The sequence below is a fragment of the Hydra vulgaris genome, chromosome 06 (genome assembly GCF_038396675.1).
Source record: "Hydra vulgaris chromosome 06, alternate assembly HydraT2T_AEP".
Lineage (NCBI taxonomy): Eukaryota > Metazoa > Cnidaria > Hydrozoa > Anthoathecata > Hydridae > Hydra > Hydra vulgaris.
This window is the reverse complement of record NC_088925.1, coordinates 15,315,870-15,338,076: the sequence shown is the minus strand read 5'-3', so window position 1 is coordinate 15,338,076 and position 22,207 is coordinate 15,315,870. Positions and strand designations below refer to the sequence as shown.

General features: G+C 25.9%; 1 protein-coding gene across 3 annotated transcripts in view; it reads right to left on the bottom strand.

The window, feature by feature from the left end:
- The window catches only part of plcbh1 (phospholipase C, beta H1), a 90,023-nt gene that overhangs the window by 47,868 nt on the left and 19,948 nt on the right, over window positions 1–22,207 (bottom strand). For all 3 annotated transcript variants that reach the window (XM_065799327.1, XM_065799328.1, XM_065799329.1), the window contains exons 8-12: window positions 19,939–20,105; window positions 19,683–19,829; window positions 18,876–19,033; window positions 14,285–14,364; window positions 3,204–3,288 (exon numbers count right to left, since the gene is read on the bottom strand). In XM_065799327.1, the coding sequence (XP_065655399.1) occupies window positions 3,204–3,288; window positions 14,285–14,364; window positions 18,876–19,033; window positions 19,683–19,829; window positions 19,939–20,105 (637 nt within the window). The remainder of the gene's footprint in view (window positions 1–3,203; window positions 3,289–14,284; window positions 14,365–18,875; window positions 19,034–19,682; window positions 19,830–19,938; window positions 20,106–22,207) is intronic.

The window sequence follows — 22,207 nt, the reverse complement described above, 5'->3', positions numbered from 1 at the left end:
ATTACATATTTCAGAATTTGTCTACAATCAGACAATTTTACTTCATTAATTGATTTTGAACGATGACTAATTAACTAGTAGTCAGTTAACTTTTTTGTTACGAAGCAATCGTCTGCTTGGAGTTCTTTTATGTGAGCTGATGTACTTACTTGTGAGGTTGAGGAATCCTGTTTCCTCTGACGACAAAACGAAAGCGCTGATTAAAAACATTTTTATTTTGAAGAAGTTCATTTAACCTTTTTTTTTCTTTATATAAATTGTTAAATTGTATATGTTCATTAATGGATCTCTCAGATCTCAAACAAGAAGTTAATAACTTATTGTCTTTTTATCTTAGTATTGAATCTTAAAGAAGTGGTCTTCAGACTTGTTCAGAAGTCATTCAGAGTTGTTTTTAGAACATTGCTGCGTTGGTTCATGCTTCTTTCTATTTAAAGTCAACTTTTTCTCCAATCAATCCAAATCAACTTTTTCTTCAATTAATCCAAGTCAACTATTTCTCCAATCAATCCAAGTCATTTTTTTCTTCAATCAATCCAAGTCAACTTTTTCTTCAATCAATCCAAGTCAACTTATTCTCCAATCAATCCAAGTCAACTTTTTCTCTAATCACTTTTAAAATTAAAATATTTTTATCACAAAACAAAACAAACAGTATCAAAACAGTAATACAAAAAAAGTAATAGAAGCTTCTAAAAACAAATCAGAACTTTTTTAGAAATGATTTTTTGATTACTGTGATTTAAAAAAAAAAACAATAAATGAAAATTAAACAAAAAACTTTTTTTTGTTTAATTTTCATTTATTGATCATGTGTTTAAAAACTTTGAAGGACTCCAGGATCACTTATCAAAAATCTGTAAAAACTACTTTTAGACATAGTAACAACCCTAATGATTAGGCTGCTTTTAACAGCAAGACCAAAGCAGATAAAAAAGCTCAAGACAAAACCATTGAAAGTCTAACAAAAAAGAGTAAATAAAAAAAGATTAAATTGACAGTTTCTGGCAAGAGTTGGTTTCTCATTACTAAATGGTGCCATTACAGCTTTTGTCAATAAATAAAATTGCAATTAAAATATGAAAAAAACATTGACAATCACAACCCTATGACAAATGGAAAGATTTAGTGCAATGAAACGAGCTATTGAATTGCAACTTTTTCAACATTTTTTTTTAAATAATCAAAAAAAAAATCATCATAAAAAAATTCATTTATAAATTCATACTATTCATATCATTATCAATCAGTCATAAAAAAAAATTCATATCATTCATATATTTATCAATCATTCAAAAAAAAATTAACATTTGCCCAAAAAACTGTAATGCATTAGGCACATGCAGAGGTGACTCGGTAGATATTTGCAAAAACTTGTACAAATATATTTGACTAAAAATGCACCTAACGAGTTATTAGAATTTGTGGAGTCATCTTTAACAAGCTTATGTACCTTAAAACAAATGCTTGGTCATACTTAGTTGGCCAAAAACTCTGATATGTGAACATGTCAGCACAACAACAAAAATTTCTTAAGTTTTACTGAGCATTGTATACCTCCAAATTTTATTTCTAAACATGGTGTTTTAGCACTGTATCCTATGTTGGTTCACGTATTAGTATATTGCAAAAGAACCTCTGGGATATAAATAGTTTACATAACAAGACTTTTTACTTTCTATGACTGTGTAATCAATATAATAAAAGATGTACAAGATGTAAATGTGACAAATATTTTGCTCATTTACTAAAACAAACTATAAAAGAATTGCAGTCTCAATCAAAAAGTTCAACGCTTGCTTAATTAAAAAAACAATGTAAAAAAACAACGTTTAAACTCCTTAAAATATTCAAAGAGATTACAAAAATAACCAGCTTAGGTATTTCCTGCATTTTTCAAAAATCTGGAAAATGAAGAGAAGCACAGAGAAAATTAAACTTGATCGATTTCAAAATAAAGTATTTACTAAAACATGAAGTTTGTTCTCCTAGATTTGACAGCAGACCCTTACAAGTGGTGGTATGCAAACACAATACAGCATTTAAAGAGAATTTGAGATTTATTTATTAGCTCCTGGTAACAGTGTATATAACATTTTAATAAATTTTTATAACTTATGAGGAAACTTGCCACTGATAAAATATGCTGATATTTTGTAAAAATATAATTTTGCAAGTAATATTTATAATTTTTTAATTTTTTTTTCTCAAGATTTGGTATTTGGTAATTGACTAAATGTTTTCTAATTTCATTCTAAAGTTCATGCTAACACACAATTTTAATTTTTTTATCTACAATATGAAAACAAAAAAAAAACAAAAAAAAAACAAAACAAAAAAAAAAAAATAATGATGTGAAGCTTATCTTGTGTTGAACTCATCAATAAGTGATTGTAGTTTTTAATTCATTGAAGCACTAATCTTAAGAAAATTGATTTACATTATTCTGCAAACTACCTACATTATTCTGCAAACTACCTACATTATAAGTGATATAAATAGGTAACATAAATAAACTTGTCTAATCTTGTGATTAATAATGCATTAAAAATGTCATTAACAATGTGTTAAAAAAAACATTATTATAGACATTAATAAACATATTTACATACAAAATAAATAATACAATCTTGTAAAGTAAAGCATCAAAAGTCTAAACAAAATTATATTTCAAGAAAATTTCTCAATAAACCTCTTTACTCATATTGGAAACACTATAAACTCAGTATACTTGACCACTGTTAGTTTATCAATATATTCAAATTTAAAATAAAATTTTAGAAAAAAAAAGGCCTGAACACATTGCTATTTATTTATTCAAATAAATTTTACCATGTTCACAAGAGCATTAGAAATCATTGTACGAATGCATTTTTTTTAAGTTGATAAGATATTATTACTCAATAAAAGACAATAAATTTTGAGATGGGTATGATGGTTACAATGAAACTTGAGATGGTTACAATGAAACTTGAGATGGCTATGATGAAACTTAAAATGATTATAAAAAACTCGAAATGACAATAATAAAATTTTAAGATACCTATGACAAGTCTTAGATAACTATGACATGTTTTGAAATGTTTACGATAAGTCTTAAAGTCTTAGAGGATTATTTTATGTTAACCTCTAGCCTATTCTCAAAGATTATTATTTAAAAGTTGTCTTTTTTATTTTTAAAAAAAAAACAATTTTTAACCTACTGGGTATTCATCCAACTCTTTATTAAGTAGAAGGTCTCCAAATATTTGAAGACAATAATTGGCCATTTTCATTTGTTGCTTGGCACTAAAAAAATTATATATATTGTAAACTGAAAACCTCTCATGGATTCTACAAAGTTATTTATTACATATAATATAAAATATAGTCTTTAGTATTACATATAATACTAAAGACACATAAACTAATAAACTTTAAATCAGGTAACTTTAAATCTTAAATAAATAATTTGAAAATCACAATAAAAAAAAACAGATAACTGCAACATTTTTTTTTTGCACTTATTTTTTTACTTTTGGTTTTAGTTAAACTTCACTCTGATGGAATAAGTTTTTAATTAAATGCTTAGTGTTGGAATTTCTAGATTCCAAGAGATCTCAGATCATAAATGAACACTGTCATAGTACTTACATAGTGCTCATAGTGGATACCTGTGGTTACTATCTCTGTATATTTCTGTTCAAGTTAGTCATATACATTAGCTGATCCCATTTTACCCTTTAATTTAATTCATGGAGTGCCTCAAAATGTTCCCGAGATATACTTTAGTTAATTTTTTATATTTTATTTTGGATTACTATTTATGTTCATACCACTCTTTTAAAATTTAACTTTTTTACATTTTTTTTGCTTTTAAGAGCATTTTCAAACAACCAGCACTAATAGAAATTTACAAACCATTAACTAAATACTTAGGTTATTTTAAAGAATAGAAGACTTTTTATCTAAATCACTGTTTACATGGTGTAACTGTCAAGTTTGTTTCTGAAAAAGAAAGTTGCTAATAAAAAAAAGATTAACATAGGGTCCCAAAAATGAAAAAATCAAATATCTACGTACAACGTGCTTTTATACATAACTGCACTCCTAATGAAGTAAACACTCTATACTCTTTACATAACATGTAAACAAAATAAATATTCTAATTTTTTTTTGAAAACAATTTTAAAATAAATTAGAATATTTTTAATATATTCAATCAAATATTTGTCTTAAAAAGTCTCATCCTTAATAACAAAATGAGAAAATTACTTTTGTTGTTTGCATACTATAAGTACCAAGTAATGATTTGGCTCATGATACAAAGTCCTAAATGTGGAAAAATAATGTATTCACATTTAAAGTGACAATTGGTAAAGCAAGTAAAGAAACTCTGTGATTTAGCAGCCATTTTTTGTTCAAATCTTGAATCCAATTTATTTTCAAAGTAAGATTACGGCATCAAACTTTTAAAATGTTTCAATGATTGGCAAGGCTTGGAAAGCTGGATCCTTTTTTGTTTGGATCCTTTTTTGCTGGATCCTTTTTTGCAATAAATCCAGGGTAAAATAGATATAAAGTATTGTGTGCAAAAATAAATCAGAGTTTTTTTTTTTTTTAATGACAATGAACCAAATTTTGAAAGATTTTAATTTAATTGAAATATAAATAAATTTATTTTTTTGTATTTTTATTCCTAATAAAAAACACTTTGATAAGACAGTCAAGCCCATAGTACTTTCCCCCTGAAATTATTTAAAAATTGAATTTGGAATACAAAAGGAGATTTTCCTTTTTAATATAATTGTTCTATCAGTTTCATGGGTGGTTTGCATGATTTTTTTGCTTTAATTTGTCACAAAATTCTTTTGAGTACATACAAAATTCCTAATTCAGTGAACTGATAATTCACAATAGTTTGAAAGATGTTTGTCAAAATCAACAAAAAAACCGAGATTCAAAAAAGACAAAAATCTTGAAAAAATCCCATAGGTATTTATGTAGGTTTTTATGATTATGTAATGATTCATACAAAAACTCAAAAGGACACTTGTTGATAAACTTTATAAACAGTTTCTTAAAACTTATGTTATGGAATTATCAACACAAATGGGTAATAGAGTTTTGAACTACTTCGCAGAAAATAAATTGGTTTGCCCACCGCGCTTGAATCCTAACGTTTTCACAACTGCTGCTTTGGATAATATACACCACAATCCAAGTTCCACAACAGCTGAAGACTCTTTTCACAGAACAGGAATATCATTATTCCAGCATCGAAAATTAGAGAAAATTGTATCAGATCTTGAAACTTCTACTTTTTTTACTAGTTTTACTAGAAATTTTTACTAGTTTTCTGAAAAAAAAAACAGTTGTCAAACCTTTTTGATTCATACACTGAGATTCGAATCTTCTAAATCTGCTACCATGATCAAACATGGAATGGATGTGATCAAGACAGCTGTTGATTTTATAAATAAAGGTCAAACACCTGTCATTACTTTTGACCAGTCATTGTATTCCTTGGCTAAACTGATTTCGTCATTATGATGGGACCACTTCATATCAAAATGGCGGCGCTTAAAACAATTGGAGATTTCTTGAAAGATTTCTGGTGGCGTTCTTTTTTAGTTGAAGCAGAGATTTCATCAGCAAGAAAAGCTGAATCATACCTAAATGCATCACATGTATTAAAAATGAGAAGTGTGCATCAGGTAAATTTAAAGTCTATTTTTTCATTTAGGAAGGATGAGTTTGATTTTGTGATATACAAACAATTACTAAACATCATTGTTCCGAAAATTTTGAGTTATAAACGCTTTAAGTAAAACAAATAATTCCGTAATAGGTAACTGCTGCTGCTCTTCATATTTTGATGAAACAAGCTTATCAAGACTACATGATTTGAAATGAAAGATGTGAAAAACCTTTTGATGATTGGAGAGAAAATTGTGAACAGGTTTATCCCCATTTTTTCAATAAACGATTGATTTTGGTCAATAACACTCAGATTTAAGCTGGTTATATTAGCTTTTGTGCGATCAATAAGAACTGGAAATTTGGATTTGTATAGGCAGTGCATTCGACAACTGCTACCTTGGTTTTTCGCAATGGACATACATACCATTACTTGCGCAATTATATGTACATTTAGCAGATATGATTCAACTGGAAGAAACAAATCCAGAAATTGCAAGACTATTTTAGAACAGCATGTTTGTTGTGAACAAAATAAAGAAAAAGTTTTCTTCAATAAGGTTATTTCAATTGAGAATTTCAAAGAAAAAATATTCAATCAATTTTTCCAAACCAGAATAAAGGAGTGTAAGGAGTCTACCTTCAATCCAATTAAACAAAATAAGCTACCACTTTTTAGTTATGTCAATACAAAAAGGAAATTAAAAGATCAATCAAAAATATCTGTGCTCAAAAAGAACTGCCAATTGTTTTTGCAATTGTACGTTTCCTGCCAGATCCGAGATGGCAACCTTGCATACATGAAGAAGCAGACACTCGTATATTTCTTCACACATATGATGTTGCTATAAATAGTGGAATCAAAAAAGCCATGATCAGAACTGATGATACTGATGTTAATGTCATTGGTAAAACTTATTATTTGTACTTTAGATTATCTTCAAGTTAGAAAATGTTTCATGTCATGAAAATAATTTTTATTTAAAATCACATAATCATAGTTTTCTAATTTTAGGTTTAGGACTTTTTTATAAGCTACATTTAGAAAAATTATGGATATGGTTTAGTACAGACGAAACCCAACGCTTCAATTCACTGCACGATCTTGTAAAATGTCTTGGTTCGAAACAGAAATGTTTACCTCTGTTTCACACAATAACAGATTGCGATCAAGTTTCATTTTTTGCTGGAAAAAGGAAAAACTTTCCTTGGTACAAAAATATTACGCTTTTACCCCCTGACTTTTAGGTTTGCAAATCCCTGCCTCTCAATACCTATTAATTGTTAACATATTGTGTTTTTGTACTTTTTGCTGCGTTTTTAATGAGCTTTCGATTAATGCATAAATGACCTTTTTTTTAAGATTTTTTTTCTTGCTACAGACATGATCCGGTTACCATGGGGACAGGCTATTTTGGAAGTGGGTCTGAGTCTTAAAATGATTATTTTAATATAATAACATGTAGGCCAAGTTTCATGTTTTTTACCCTAAATAGCACAAAAACATATAAATTTGTCACCAATTGACTGCACTATTATGCAAAAACTTTCAAAAGATGTCAAGCAAGGATGTGGAGTCGTAAAAAAAAAGTACCAACTCTGACTCCAATCATTGAAATTTTTAAAGTAAGACTCCAACTCTTACTCCAAAGCAAAATTTTTGAAAAACTCTTTGAATTTATAAAAAATATTATGCGATAATTGAAAAAAATTTTTTTTGCTAAATATAAGAAAAATTTTTGAAGGTTAAATATTTTGTACATGCATGTGCAATACCAAGAAGTTTTACTATTGGAGTCAGAGTTGCAATTTTGTTTAGCGACTTCGACTCCACTATAAATGAAGCAACTTCGACTCCACCAAAAATGATGCAATTCGGACTCCGCGACTCTGACTTCACAATCCTGATGTCAAGGATTTTTAGCATTTTGTGGCAGTCATTCCCAGCAAGCTCTCCACATGAAAAGTACTGTTGCTGAGTGTGCATGTTTTCCAACAATCAACTTACTTGAGTCAGATGTTGTTGAGAATTTTATATATATGATTAACTACTCCAAATAAAGGATAAAGCTTCATGGGTGGGATTAAATCCAAAAAGAGCTTTGCATCCTCAAGCACTGAATTTGGTTCATAAATGTTCAATTTTCAAAGTTTTTTGAAAAATCTTAATAAAAAAGCTAGCTGCATTAAATTGAGATCATCAAAAGTCTTACAATGTAAGTATATATACAATATACATAAGTATATATACAATGTAAGTATATATACAATATATATAAGTATATATACAATGTAAGTATATAACTTAATGCAGTTGTCAGCTTTTTTATTCCATTGTTAGATAAGCCAGTATTTTGTTGAACCTAGGTAAGATCCTTTGCTATAGCAACAGGGACATCCTTGAAAATCTGCCTGCCAATGGAGGGTCCTAAAAAACAAAAATATTATTTTCTAAAGTAATTTTTTATTTAACTCATAAAACCAATATGATTTTAAATTACCTGAAGTAATTGGTTAATAATATGCCTCCATTTGCATAAAAAGTCCTCACTGCCCCATAAGGAGAAGCATTATTGCCTGTTGTTACTGATAATCTGGCCAAAACTCTCAAATTTCTACCAAATTGAGCTGTAAAACATTTATTGGCTAAGCCCTGATCAATGAGAAAGCATTCAGAAAATCTTTGGTCCAGTTTTTTCAATTAAATTTTTGCTTAACCAAGAAGTTGTATTCAAGAGGGTGTTTTTCAATCATCTTTAGACCCCCACCTTGACATAGAGGTAGTCACAGCAACTACCTCAGAGGCAATTTTGACATTTATAGTATGAAATTCAAACAATGAAGCCAAAGTAACTTGCAACACTGCACCTTATTTTCTGAGGGCAGTTCAACAGGGATTGCATATACATTTAGGAATTCTAGCATCATATAAGTCAAAGATTTTTCTATGATTTTATATATAATATACATATACATATATATATATATATACATATATATATATATATATATATATATATATATATATATATATATATATGTATATATATATATATATATATATATATATATATATATATATATATATATATATATATATATATATATATATATCAGGGGCTATTCTAGACTGTTTTCGATAGCGTATTCTAGACCGCTTTCGACCATATTTGGGCAACACCCAAATTAAAAATTGAGGACTTTTTTTTTTATTAGTTTTTTTTTACATTTTTACAGCAAATATCGTTTTTTCACGAAAAAAAATGCCAATTTTTCGCTAAAGTTTGCCGGAACAAGGGGGCACCTCAGTCCAAACTTATTTCCTAGAATAGGCCCTGTATATATATATATATATATATATATATATATATATATATATATATATATATATATATATATATATATATATATATATATATATATATATATATATATATATTATTAAAATATTTTAAAAGAGAAAATACAACTTTATAATGGAACTTGAAGTTTCATGTCATTCGGCAATCATCAGCCATATTATTCAAATATAAAATAAAAACCGTTATAAAAAATACAAATTTAGCGTTGCAACGGCATCTGACGTCAAGTGTACGTGATCCGATATTTGCTAATCGCCGGAATCAAAGTTAGAAAGTAAATATTTTTTCCTATGCCTACAAGCAGAAACCAATTCACTTTTTTTATTAAGTAGTAAACCACTATCAAAATTCATAATAAAATATTTTTCACTTATGCAAAGGTTACACTTTTTTGTAGCTGGATTATAAGATTGGCATCGTTTAATTATGTTCCACTTAATTACAGGCATGTTACCTGCGTCTTTGCATTTCCAGATTTCTTTGGAAAGTTCTGTATCATTTCTATACCTTGTTGCATTAAATGATTTAAGGTGGTTTGCAAATCTGAGCTTGAATGAGTTTTCACTGATACCGATGTAAGATTTTTCCGTAAGACTGGGATTAGGTGATGATAAAGTGGCTTTGTATACAACGTTTTTTGATAGACATTCGTTATTTAACGGGCATGCAGTTTTCTTAATGCAGTTGCAATTTATATCATTAGTGGTGAGTTTGTTGTGCAAAATTTGCTGGTTGTGTGAATTAATAATTGATCGAATATTTGGCATGCAGCTGTAACTAACTTTTATTGTATTTCTGTTGAAAATTTTGTGGAGCTTATGATGTAATGGAAAATGTAAGTCAATTAAGTTTAAGAAAAGGTGTCCAATTTTTGTTACCACATTTTTACTGAAAGGAGGATTAAACCATATTATATTTCTTTTTCGTTTATTAGTATTAGAAGGATTTAGATTTGAATGATATTGGAGATTGGTGTGAAATCCAGACTTTTCTAATGCGTCTTTATAAATAGGAGCAGACTTTTGGAAAATTTTTCGTTTGAAGAATTGGAAGATAATCTATGTTCAATTGAGGTTGGTAATTGTTTTAAAATGCTTGGTGGATGGTTGGAACTAGCATGGATATAATTTAGCGTACTATCAGGTTTATGGTAAGGTTGAAAAGTGCAGTTATTAAGATCAAATGTAACATCAAGGTAGTTAAGAACTTTCATATTAGATTGAATGGAAATACAGAGGTTGTATTGTTTAAATATTTGAGTAAAATGCTTCTTAATTTTTTCCATTTTTGGACCGCTTGCGTTCTTAAACACGGCTAGGCCGTCTCTATACAATCCAAAATCAGATTTTTTATAAAATTGCGAAATCCGGAAAAGAAGAAAAATACCAACTAACTCACACACTTCCGCTCCATCAAATGCACCCATGGTAACATCAAACAAACCACTCGATTTCTTAATCCAAACTTGATCATTGGTAAATAATAAAGACTTACGCGCGTGGAGAATTAAAGATTTGTGATCAGCATCAATGGAAACGTATTGTTCTGCAAAGTTTATGGAGTCGATAAGTAGCTTTTCATTAATAGAAGGGTAAAAGTCAACAATGTCGAAAATAAGGAATTTATAAAAATGTTTGTCATTGATGTTTTTGAACCAATTTATTACATTTTGTGTACTAATCCACTGATTTAATTGCAAAATATTTCTTAGGTTGGTGATAATATCTGATAAAATATGCTTACTTATTCTACCAACTTCATTCTTAGCTGGGTTAATTAGTCGAACAGTAGGATTATTTAAAAAATTAGGTTTATGATCTTTTAATGTAATGAAACAATTGGAAGAACTGTTTATATTGATTTTTTTAAAAACGTCATGATTCTTTAGAATAGTTTTTCCTTCTTTATTAATGTGATCTTTTATAATAGGGTTGGTTTTTTTATAGTTAGATGTAGTAGCGTTCATTAACAACTTATTGTATTCGTCTTTTGATAATTTATACAAATTTGATGTTTTATCTGCGTAAGTGTAAGTATACGTTGATTTTCGAATAGAAGAAATGTCTTTTTTTAAATTATTTTGGAAGGCGCATTGAACCTTCCTAAATTGTATGTTCTTAATTAATTTGAATAAATCGCATTCAAACGCACACATATCTTTAATTTGTTGTGGACAATGTGGTGTGTTAATACCATAAGAATTAAATTTGGTATAATTATTACTATTACTATTAATATCATTCATACCATTAAATGATGCAAAGACGCAGGTAACATGCCTATAATTAAGTGGAACATAATTAAACGATGCCAATCTTATAATCTAGCTACAAAAAAGTGTAACCTTTGCATCAGTGAAAAATATTTTATTATGAATTTTGATAGTGGTTTACTACTTAATAAAAAAAGTGAATTGGTTTCTGCTTGTAGGCATAGGAAAAAATATTTACTTTCTAACTTTGATTCCGGCGATTAGCAAATATCGGATCACGTACACTTGACGTCAGATGCCGTTGCAACGCTAAATTTGTATTTTTTATAACGGTTTTTATTTTATATTTGAATAATATGGCTGATGATTGCCGAATGGCATGAAACTTCAAGTTCCATTATAAAGTTGTATTTTTCTCTTTTAAAATATTTTAATAATATTATTTGATCTATTTTTTTCAAAAAGATATTGATCACTCTTAAACAGACAAGAGTTGTATTTCCAGCAATATACAACATTTATCAATAAATATATATATATATATATATATATATATATATATATATATATATATATATATATATATATATATGTACACATGTATATATATGTATATATATGTATATATATGTATATATGTATATATATATATATATATATATATATATATATATATATATATATATATATATATATATATACATACACATATATACATATGTATATATATATATATATATATATATATATATATATATATATATATATATATATATTTATATATATATATATGTACTATAACATATTTATGTGAGCATTCGCTCACTTTTTTTGCTTATCTAAATCAATACGGATTTTTTAAAAAAAGAAGAAAACAAAGAATGATGAATTAAAAGATTGTTTAATTCATCAATTGAAAACAATTTTATACTAACCAAGTTTGTCATAAAATAATTAAAAGAAAACGATTCTTATTATTTATTGTCTTGTTATGATGAAATTTGTTATGATTACAAAATTATCATAAATTTTTCTTTTTAGTCTATTTAAAAGAAATATTAATATATTGTTTATATAACTAATAATAATATTTATATATTTCTACTATTAATTTATATTTATTAGGGTTATACCAAGACCAATGCAATGCATTGCATCAGGATTGGTCTTGGTAACCATTGACCAATGTTGATTGTTTTAAAAAATCAGTTTTTTTACTTTTGTGTTTTTGTATTGTATGCAAAAATATAATTACTCCATAAACAAAAATTTATGTATAAGCTTAACTTATTATATAGACATATCTGTTTTTTATCAGGATCTCCCTGCATTAAATGTCTATTTATAATTTAGGAAAGCAATTATATGATTTATGGATCCTTTGCTCATTGCTGATTTATTTCTTATTTAATTTTATTTTTAGATTTAATTCCTAAAATAGAAATTTAAGAATATGAATCATTTATTTTGAAAGTGGCATAAGTCATTTGGTTTTTAATCAGAGATTTTTAAAGGTTTGTGTTTTAACATGTTTGTTATACCGTTAACTAACAAAACTTCTTTCCAAATAATCTCAAAAGTTTTCAACACAATTGGTTTAAATTATTTCATAAATGAAGAGATATCCCCACCTTGTAATCATTGTTATCAATAACAATGATTTTTTTAAAAAGGTGACTTATGATACTTTTATAATAAACAGCTCACATATAAAAGAAAAAGAGACACATAAAGAAAAAGGGAACGAATTCAAATTAAGGGCCATCAACCATTGCATTAGTATCTGACTACCATCAATGTAAACGTTAAAACCATCAATGTAACATTAATGACTATTTTGGTTAATTATTTATATTTTTATTTAGAAAAATTTAATCTAATGCAATTGCTAGATATAAAGGCAAGGTATATTATATGTATATTTTTAAATTTCTAAAAAAAAATAAAAAAAATAAAAAGGTCCTCCAAACGTCAGGATATTTATCAGGACCGGTTTGCCCAAAAAATTTCTGGATATATATATAAATTTGGATTTTTTATTAAGTAAAAGATAGATAGTATCTGGATACGTCACTCCTAATATATATATATAAATTTATATATAACTCCTAACTGGTTGTCAGAAAGTTTTTCCGTATTTTGCTGACACAAAAAAAAAATTAAAATGCAAGACCAGAATTTTTTTTTATTACTTGATAGACTGCCTGCCCAAACCAAACCCTTAGTCGATGTACCAGCACTCCCTTGTGAGTGAGGCTATAAGATAGTCGATGTAGCAGCACTCAGTTGGGAGTCAGGTTATTTTTCAGTCGATGTACCAGCACTCCGTTGCGAGTCAGGCTATTTGTCAGTCAATGTAGCAGCACTCTGTTGTGAGTCAGGCTATAAGATAGTCGATGTAACAACACTCCACACATGATTTACAGTAAAAAAATAAAAATAAAAACATTTTATTAAAAAAAATTAAAATATTGTTTGTGTTGTTAAAAACATTCAGAATGTTTTAAAAACATTCAGAATGTTTTTAAGAACATTCAGAATGTTTTTAAGAACATTCAGAATGTTTTTAAAAACATTCAGAATGTTTTTAAAAACATTCTGGTCAATTAAATTTGCGTTTTTGCAGTTTTTTTAAAAAACGATTAATTTGTTATTTAATCAATGGTTTTAACTTTCTGACAACACGGAAATGTTGGATTTAAGTCAAAAGTAATTAAAAGTGACTCATTTGTTGGCAAAAGAATCATTTTTTACCTTAACATACTCCCAAATGCAACAATTTATAGAGCTATATATATATACATAAATATATATATATATATATATATATATATATATATATATATATATATATATACACACACACATACATATATATATATATATATATATTAATATAAACTTATTTATATAAATATATATATATTTTTTACTTTAATAACATTTAGGGATAAAAAAAATATCAAAAAAAAATCTTTTTCACTAACTCTTTTAAACTAACATAACATACTTGCTAACTAACATAACATACCTGCAATGATTTTCAAAAGACAATATGACGGGATACTCAGTAGTTTTAAATGCAGATTCTTTGATTGCTTCAATCACATCCTTGTTAAAAATAATATTTTTAATTATCACAAAAAAAATTTTAATGTAATACGTAATTAATTATTTATTGCTAAAAATAATGTCCATAAAAATACTTGAACAAAATATGTCAACAAAAAATAATAAAATGTAAGAAATAAAATTTTATACAAAATGATAAGTGAAAACAATATTTAAACTTATATTTTTTACATTCAAACTAAATATTTTATATTAATAAGTACTAACTAAAAATACATTTATTAAGCTAAAATCATAACCAAAAGATATAATATTGTTACCTTTAAAATCTTGAAAACTTACATTTTTTAGTACATATCATGGGATGGGATGTCATCCTAGTGTCTTGTATGTTTAAAAAAACCTTTTTATTTTACTATAAATATTTTATTCTGCTTTATTCTGAATAAAAAATAGAGCACACTTGTTTTGCTTGACATTGAATGTTGTAAAAAAAAAGTTTTTTATTCATTATGAATTATAAAGATGATTGGCAAACTGTTACAGTAATATATGTTAATATATGCTAATATACGTTAATATGTTACAGTAATATATTCCAATAGCTTGTCTGATAGCTTGTTCCAGTAATTTGTTCAAGTAATTTATTCAAGTAATTTATTCAAGTAAATTATTAACGTAATTTGTTTATGTAATTTTTTCCAGTAATTTGTTTCAATAATATGTTGCATTAATTTTTTCCAGTAATACATTCTATTAATTTGTTTTAGAAACATGTTCTAGTAAGTTGTTCCAGTAACTTGTTCAATAATTATGCTCATTCACCAGCTAATAGCATGTGATCTAGTACCAACCTTGTGTAAACCTGGTTGGTATTAGATGACATGTTAATTTTTTTTTCAGTCAGACCTATAGTGGGAAATCTTTCAGTTAGGCCTATAGTGGAAAATCTCAGAAATTTGCACAAGCTGCTATGTCTGCACCCAAAATCATTTTGATTAATAAAATGTTTTAGGGGTTTTTGTCAACTCTCATAAATTCTAAATATTGTATTTATTTATAAAAGAAATAACAATAATAGTTAACTCTAGCATAAAAGACCTTTGTCCTTGGGGCTTTTTATTAAGTAAAAGATAGATAGTATCTTAATAAAATGACTTTTCCTAGAAAAATGTTAGCTGTATCCTGTTGCTGTTTTGTAGAAAGATTACAAGGCAAAGATTTTAGGGGTAAACAAAAAAATTTCTGTTGACCAGCCTTGCACTTCATCTAATAGGCTAGCATTGATTTCAAATGCATCACATTATTTTCTGCCAAAGTTAATCAATGCTGAATCTTCTTGATCTACTTGTGGGTCTTTGCTTGTGTCACTTTGGTAAGGCCTATGCAACTTTTGTTTATCTTTTAATAACTGTACTGTTTTAAAATTCAGTTTAATGGTAAAATCAGAGTAATAACAATGCCATTTTGCACTTGGTAGGTGTCACTATAAGTACTTTTTTTGGTCTGTGGAGCCAATCCTACATAAGGAACTTTTTTCTACAAATGTGATTTGAATAGCAGGAATAAGATAAAAATATAGCTTATTACTTAAAATGATGTGTATCATTTATTATTTACTCAAGTTCTCTAATAATTTTAAACATGAGTAAAGTATCTGAAAATATTAAAAAATGCCTGTCATTACCGCCAAATTATTTCAGCATACCTTTTAAAAATATATGTATGCTTAGGTATCATGTTTAAATCTTCTGGTTATTCTTTTATGTGCTTTTGCTTTCTACAAATACTACAATGGTTGCAAGCCAAGTATCACTTATTCTATCAAAACTCAGTCTTATGTTACTCGTCGTTTATTAGCTGCATTCTTTTACCTGCTTTAATTCTAATTTAATTCTATTTTTCCCCTCAAAAACTGGTGCTTTGGAACTTTCTTCTATCTTTATGTTTTTCTGACTTAATTTACAACTTATTAAGTCTTCTCTCTACCGCACTTGACCAATCTCTACCGCTCTCGATCACTTTCTTGTACTTCGATTCTTTTCTTTGCTTTTTTCCAACTTGTATATTGGCAGCTTTATTAACAGTGAAAAAAATTTAACACTAAAAGTTGTAAAAGCAAAACAACACTGAAATAAATGAAGAAATAAGTTAATTGTATTTTTTAATTTGTCTCAATTGAATCTTAAACATCCTACAACATATTCTTTCCTTATTACTGGTCTGATATACAGCCGAAAGAAAAATTAAAGACATTTGACTAGTTGACAGTTTCTTATAAGTAAAATACTTAGAAACTGGCTAGCAAGTGAATGCTTGGTAAAGTCAAAGAGTATCATAAAACAAAAGAAAAAAATAACAACCAATAAAAAAGCTTTCACTTCATCAGTTACCAGCTGCATGCAAAAAAAGCTAGTAAAATTATTTCTTACCCAAAAAAAACAAGCTATAGAGGTACCATATTTTTGACCCTGTGTATCACATAAGAGGTGTTCAAAAAAAAAAAATTTCAAAAATATTGATCTTTACCTTGTGCTCAAGCAACAAAAGACCCTGAAAAATGCCCTAAATTATTCCCAAATTATTTGGCTTCGAACGCAAGGTAAAAATTTTTTTTCTAATGTGTTCATAATGGTCCAAATTATTTTTTAGATTGTTGTATATCTTGGTTTTTTCATGATTGTTGTTTAAATTAAAAAAAGATTTTGCAATAAAATACGCATAAAAATGATTTTGCTCAAATACGCATAAAAATAATTTTGCTCAAATATGCAAAAAAATAATTTTGCGCAAATACGCAATAAATTAAGTTTTTTTTTGCATAAATTTTCATAAACTAATATCTTTGCAGATATAGTATGGTTTGGGTCATATTTTATAATCAGATCATGTACATGCTAATATAATCCATCCTACGTTAATTGAAATAAAAAGGCTTGTAAACAATTTCTCACATAATAATAATAAAAGAGAACTTATGATGCATCACCATGATTTGCTAAAAACCTGCTCTTTCAATTTGCATGCAAGTAAACTAAAAAAAGTTAACTAATATTTCAGCACGTACTTCACTAATGAAGCCATGAATAAGCCAACATATTAAAAAATACCAATTAAAAAAAGATGTTTACTATCATGTTTTAACAAATATTGATATAAATTATCAATATTTGTCAACGTATCAACGTATTTTAATTGATTAAAAAATTAATGATTATTGATGAGTTCAAAATTTTGCGGACAACATGTTTATATTTAAAAAGTATGACTTTTTGAAGGATACTTGATCAAAATTTTTTTTAATTTAAAACTATATTACTAATTTGTAGAGTATCCTTTATAACTGAGAACAGCTTTACATAAGGCAAAAAACTCAACTAAATTAATGAAAACATCAATAGAAATTGAGTCCCATATTTCTTTAATTTTTCTGAATAAATTAGCATGGTTTGTAAGCTTGAGGCCAAATATTTGAAAGTCAATGTGTTCCCACAATTGATTAAGAAGATTTAAGTCAGTCAATTGGGATTCCACATCAAAGCACAAACTTTACTAAAGTATTATTCTTGAAACAATTTAGCTGTGAATTTGGGATTGTTATCTTGCTACTTTTAAGAAAAATAAACAAAAACCTTGATTCTTTATGTCTAAAATTAGAGCTGCACATAAACTCACAAGATAAAGAAAACAATTTAAACAAGAAAAAAATTAAAAACTCATGATAAGCCACAATAGTTTGTAGAATTATATCGTAGTTAAAAAGACAATGACATTAAATAACTAGCTACTACTTGATACATTTCAATATCTGTGAAAGCATTCTAAGGGTTTTTCCAGTATTTTGCCACTGATTACTGTAATAAAACTCCTAATGATTAACTACTAAGCACTAACTAGTGTTACTATTTTTACTATAAGCATTTATAATCCTTTAACTGATATACATATAAATAATAAAATAGTTTTATATTTCATGACTTTAGTCGAAATATTTAATGGTTTTTTATATTTTCTATTACAATCATGTTTGGCAAACAGGAAGGTGAAAAGAAAATAATAACTTTTTACAAAAACTTTGCTATTGTTAATCACCTTTGGCATTTGATATTTTTTCATTTTAATTTATATTTTAATAGAGGGAAACTATTGTATTTATTTCAATGATTTTAAAAATATGTTTTAGATGCCTATGCAGGCATTTATATATGAAAATTTGACATAAATAAAATATATGACTAAAAATTATAACTATTTTGTAATATAAAATAATCATTCTAATAAACATAATCATAGTGGAAATTTTTTATTTTATTTTATAAATGCAAATGCAATAAAAAAATACATCATTACAATAAAATGTTTTTGATACATAATCCAAAAACTAATACAAGAAATTGAATAAATTTTATTTTATAAAATAAAACTAAGAATTATGAATGTAGTGGGCTATAAACATATAGTATACTGTATACATGTAGTATGCATGAAATAGAAAAGTATGCATGAAGTAGAAAATAAAAGAAAATTATATCAATGCAGCAAAACAATACCTTAAATAACACCTCAGTACATAATGTCATTCCATGAGTAATAACTGGCTCTTGCTCTTCAGTTTTTCCATCCCAGCAATCTAACTCAATGCAACGACATCCAGCTAGCAAAACTTGTCTGTATATTTCAACTGAAGATTTTCCTGTTAACTGGTGACCTGAGCAAAGATTTGTCATATTTAAAATAAATATATTTGCAATTATAAAATATTTTTATTGGGCTATAAATTTTTAAAAATATTCTTTTATAATTCTCAGTATATATATATATATATATATATATATATATATATATATATATATATATAAACATTTATATATATACATATATATATATATATATATATATATATATATATATATACATATATATATATATATATATATATATATATATATATATATATATATATATATATATATATATATATATATATATATATATATATATATATATATATATATATATATATATATGTGTGTGTGCTGTTATATGCTTTATTATGAGACTGAAAAAGAGAGTAATGCTCTAAATATCTATTGAATTATTGGATTACTTGATTGTTTAGACAAAAAAAGGTATAGAGGTATATCTAATAATTTTTTTTTTAGTACTTTAAATTACAAATCTCATAGAAAACTTTATATAAAAGTTTAATAATTACAGAAAAACTTACTTTTTACTGAAATAGTTTTAAAAACTTTCAATAGGAATTAAGTCTTTACAAAAATAATTCATAAAATATATAATTAAAATAATTTAAGACAAGTTTAACATAACAACTTTTGATTTAAAAAAAAAATAACCTTGCAAATATGTGTTATGTGAAGAGTTTATGAAATAATGGGCAATTGGGAATGAAAGATCCTGATGAATATTCAATTTTCCAGGTAAAAGAACATTAGCATCATTACTCATTAAAAATTGCATTAGACCGTCAATAGAAATGAAACCTAAAAAAAAAACAATTTTATAATATCTATTTAAAATCTTAAATACCCATTAAAAAATCTAAAAAACTTTATCAGCAAATCTTAAATATCAATTTAAAAATTTAAAAACCTTTATCAGCAAATGATTTGTTTGGTTCATAAGTATTAACAATGGCATCTGCAGCATTTATATTATAATAAGGAAAAAGTATTTCATTAAGTCTTGGATCACGCTGGCGGTTATTAAGAAACTCTACTAGTTGATCTGTTGTCAGATAAGGTTTATTTTTAGCTCCTCTAAAAAATAATAGTTCTATTATTATCAAAATAAAAAACATATAGAAAATTTTTAACCAGATTTAAAAAGTTTTTTAATTACTTTTTTTAAGTTTTTTAATTACTTTTTTAAGTTTTTTAATTACTTTTTTTAATTACAAATCTAAAAAAAAAAATTAAAATGAAATAATTTCCCATATGCAACAGCAAATGTCGTAAAAAGTTTAATAATTTCAAAGTAAATGTTCCATTGGTATTTATATGCACATCATTATTGTTGACAAATAAAACTTTGAAAACAAAAACAAACCAAAAATGTCAGTTTGAACTCTTCAATTGATTAAGGCTGTCTAGGGCCGAATTTCTTAGAACCCAATAAGGTCAATTAGGAATAAGGCTAAAGAGCTCTCAGTGAGTGGCTCCAGGGCTGGTCAAAAGAGAAATACCCACTTGGATCTCCAGACTTGTCACTTTCTAATTAATCAATCTAGGTGTATGTAGAGTCATGTCAACTCCCTGAAGGTTTCCATCAAGAAGGAATAGAACAAGATGCCTTAGGACTATATTAAGACCATGTTCAGGAGTCAACTTGAAGCTGTGATTGATGCTGAGAGAAGATATACTCAACAAAAATGAGGTAAATGCCTTTCTGGGCACTTTTTAATAAATAAATAATTTTTTCAGCTTTAAGTTTTATTTTGCATAATCTTTGGTGAAAAAATAATTTCTTTATAAAATCTGCAGTTGCATACAATAAATATACTAAAGTTCCTCTAAAAGTGACCTTAAAACAACTATAACATGTTAAAATATTTTGTATATATATACATATATATATATATATATATATATATATATATATATATATATATATATATATATATATATATATATCTGTATATATATATATATATATATTTGTGTATATATATATATATATATATTTGTATATATATATATATATATATATATATATATATATATATATATATATATATATATATATATATATGTATATATATATATTTGTATATATATATATATATATATTTGTATATATATTTTGAATACATATATATATATATATATATATATATATATATATATATATATATATTTGTATATATATATATATATATATATACATATATATATATATATATATATATTTTGTATATATATATATTTGTATATACATATATATATATTTTTTGTATATATATATACATATATATATAGGCCTTGACGGTAAGCGAAAGCTTTAGCTCTCGCCCACACTCCCCTAAAACAGTTTATGAAAGCAATTTACATTTCTCGCAAAAGTATAATTATCATTGTATTTAAAATGAAAAACACAGTCATTTTTTTATAGTAATAAAAAAAATTAAGAGCATAATAAACGCAATGCTTTTTAAAAAGCACAGTTGTTGCAAAAATAAAAAAATAAATATAAAAAAAGAGATTTAAATGCAAATTTTTTTGATTAAATTATTTGATACTATTTGATAAATAAAAAAATTATTACACTCTAAATTATATTAATAAATTTAAAACTAGTTAAATGATAAAAAATTATTGTAAAACAATTTTTATTTTATGTAATGAATTATATCAATTATATATTAATTACTTTAATATATTATTTGCTTTTATTGTGGAATTTTAAATTGTAATAATTCTTAAAATGCTGCATTCTATTACAATAAGAAAATATAAAACATTTTCTATAAGCAATAAAAACTTTTATAGCTTTGTCAAATTTTTTAATAAATAAATGTTGTCAATAAATAAACGGATAGCTAGTAGGAAAACCACTAGCTATCCTTTTATAAAAAAGACAACACCTTAAGAAACTTTTCATGTCACAATAAATAACGATATATAAATATATATATATATATATATATATATATATATATATATATATATATATATATATATATATATATATATATATCAGATTGGCAAAAAGAATTTGACACTAAAGGGTTATCATAGAACATAGAAACAAGGTCGATGATTTTAGCCAACCTCAAACACTTTTAGGTCGGTTTTTAGGTCGGCACTGCCTAATTTTGAGGGTTGTGTGTGTGTGTGTGTGTGTGTATATATATATATATATA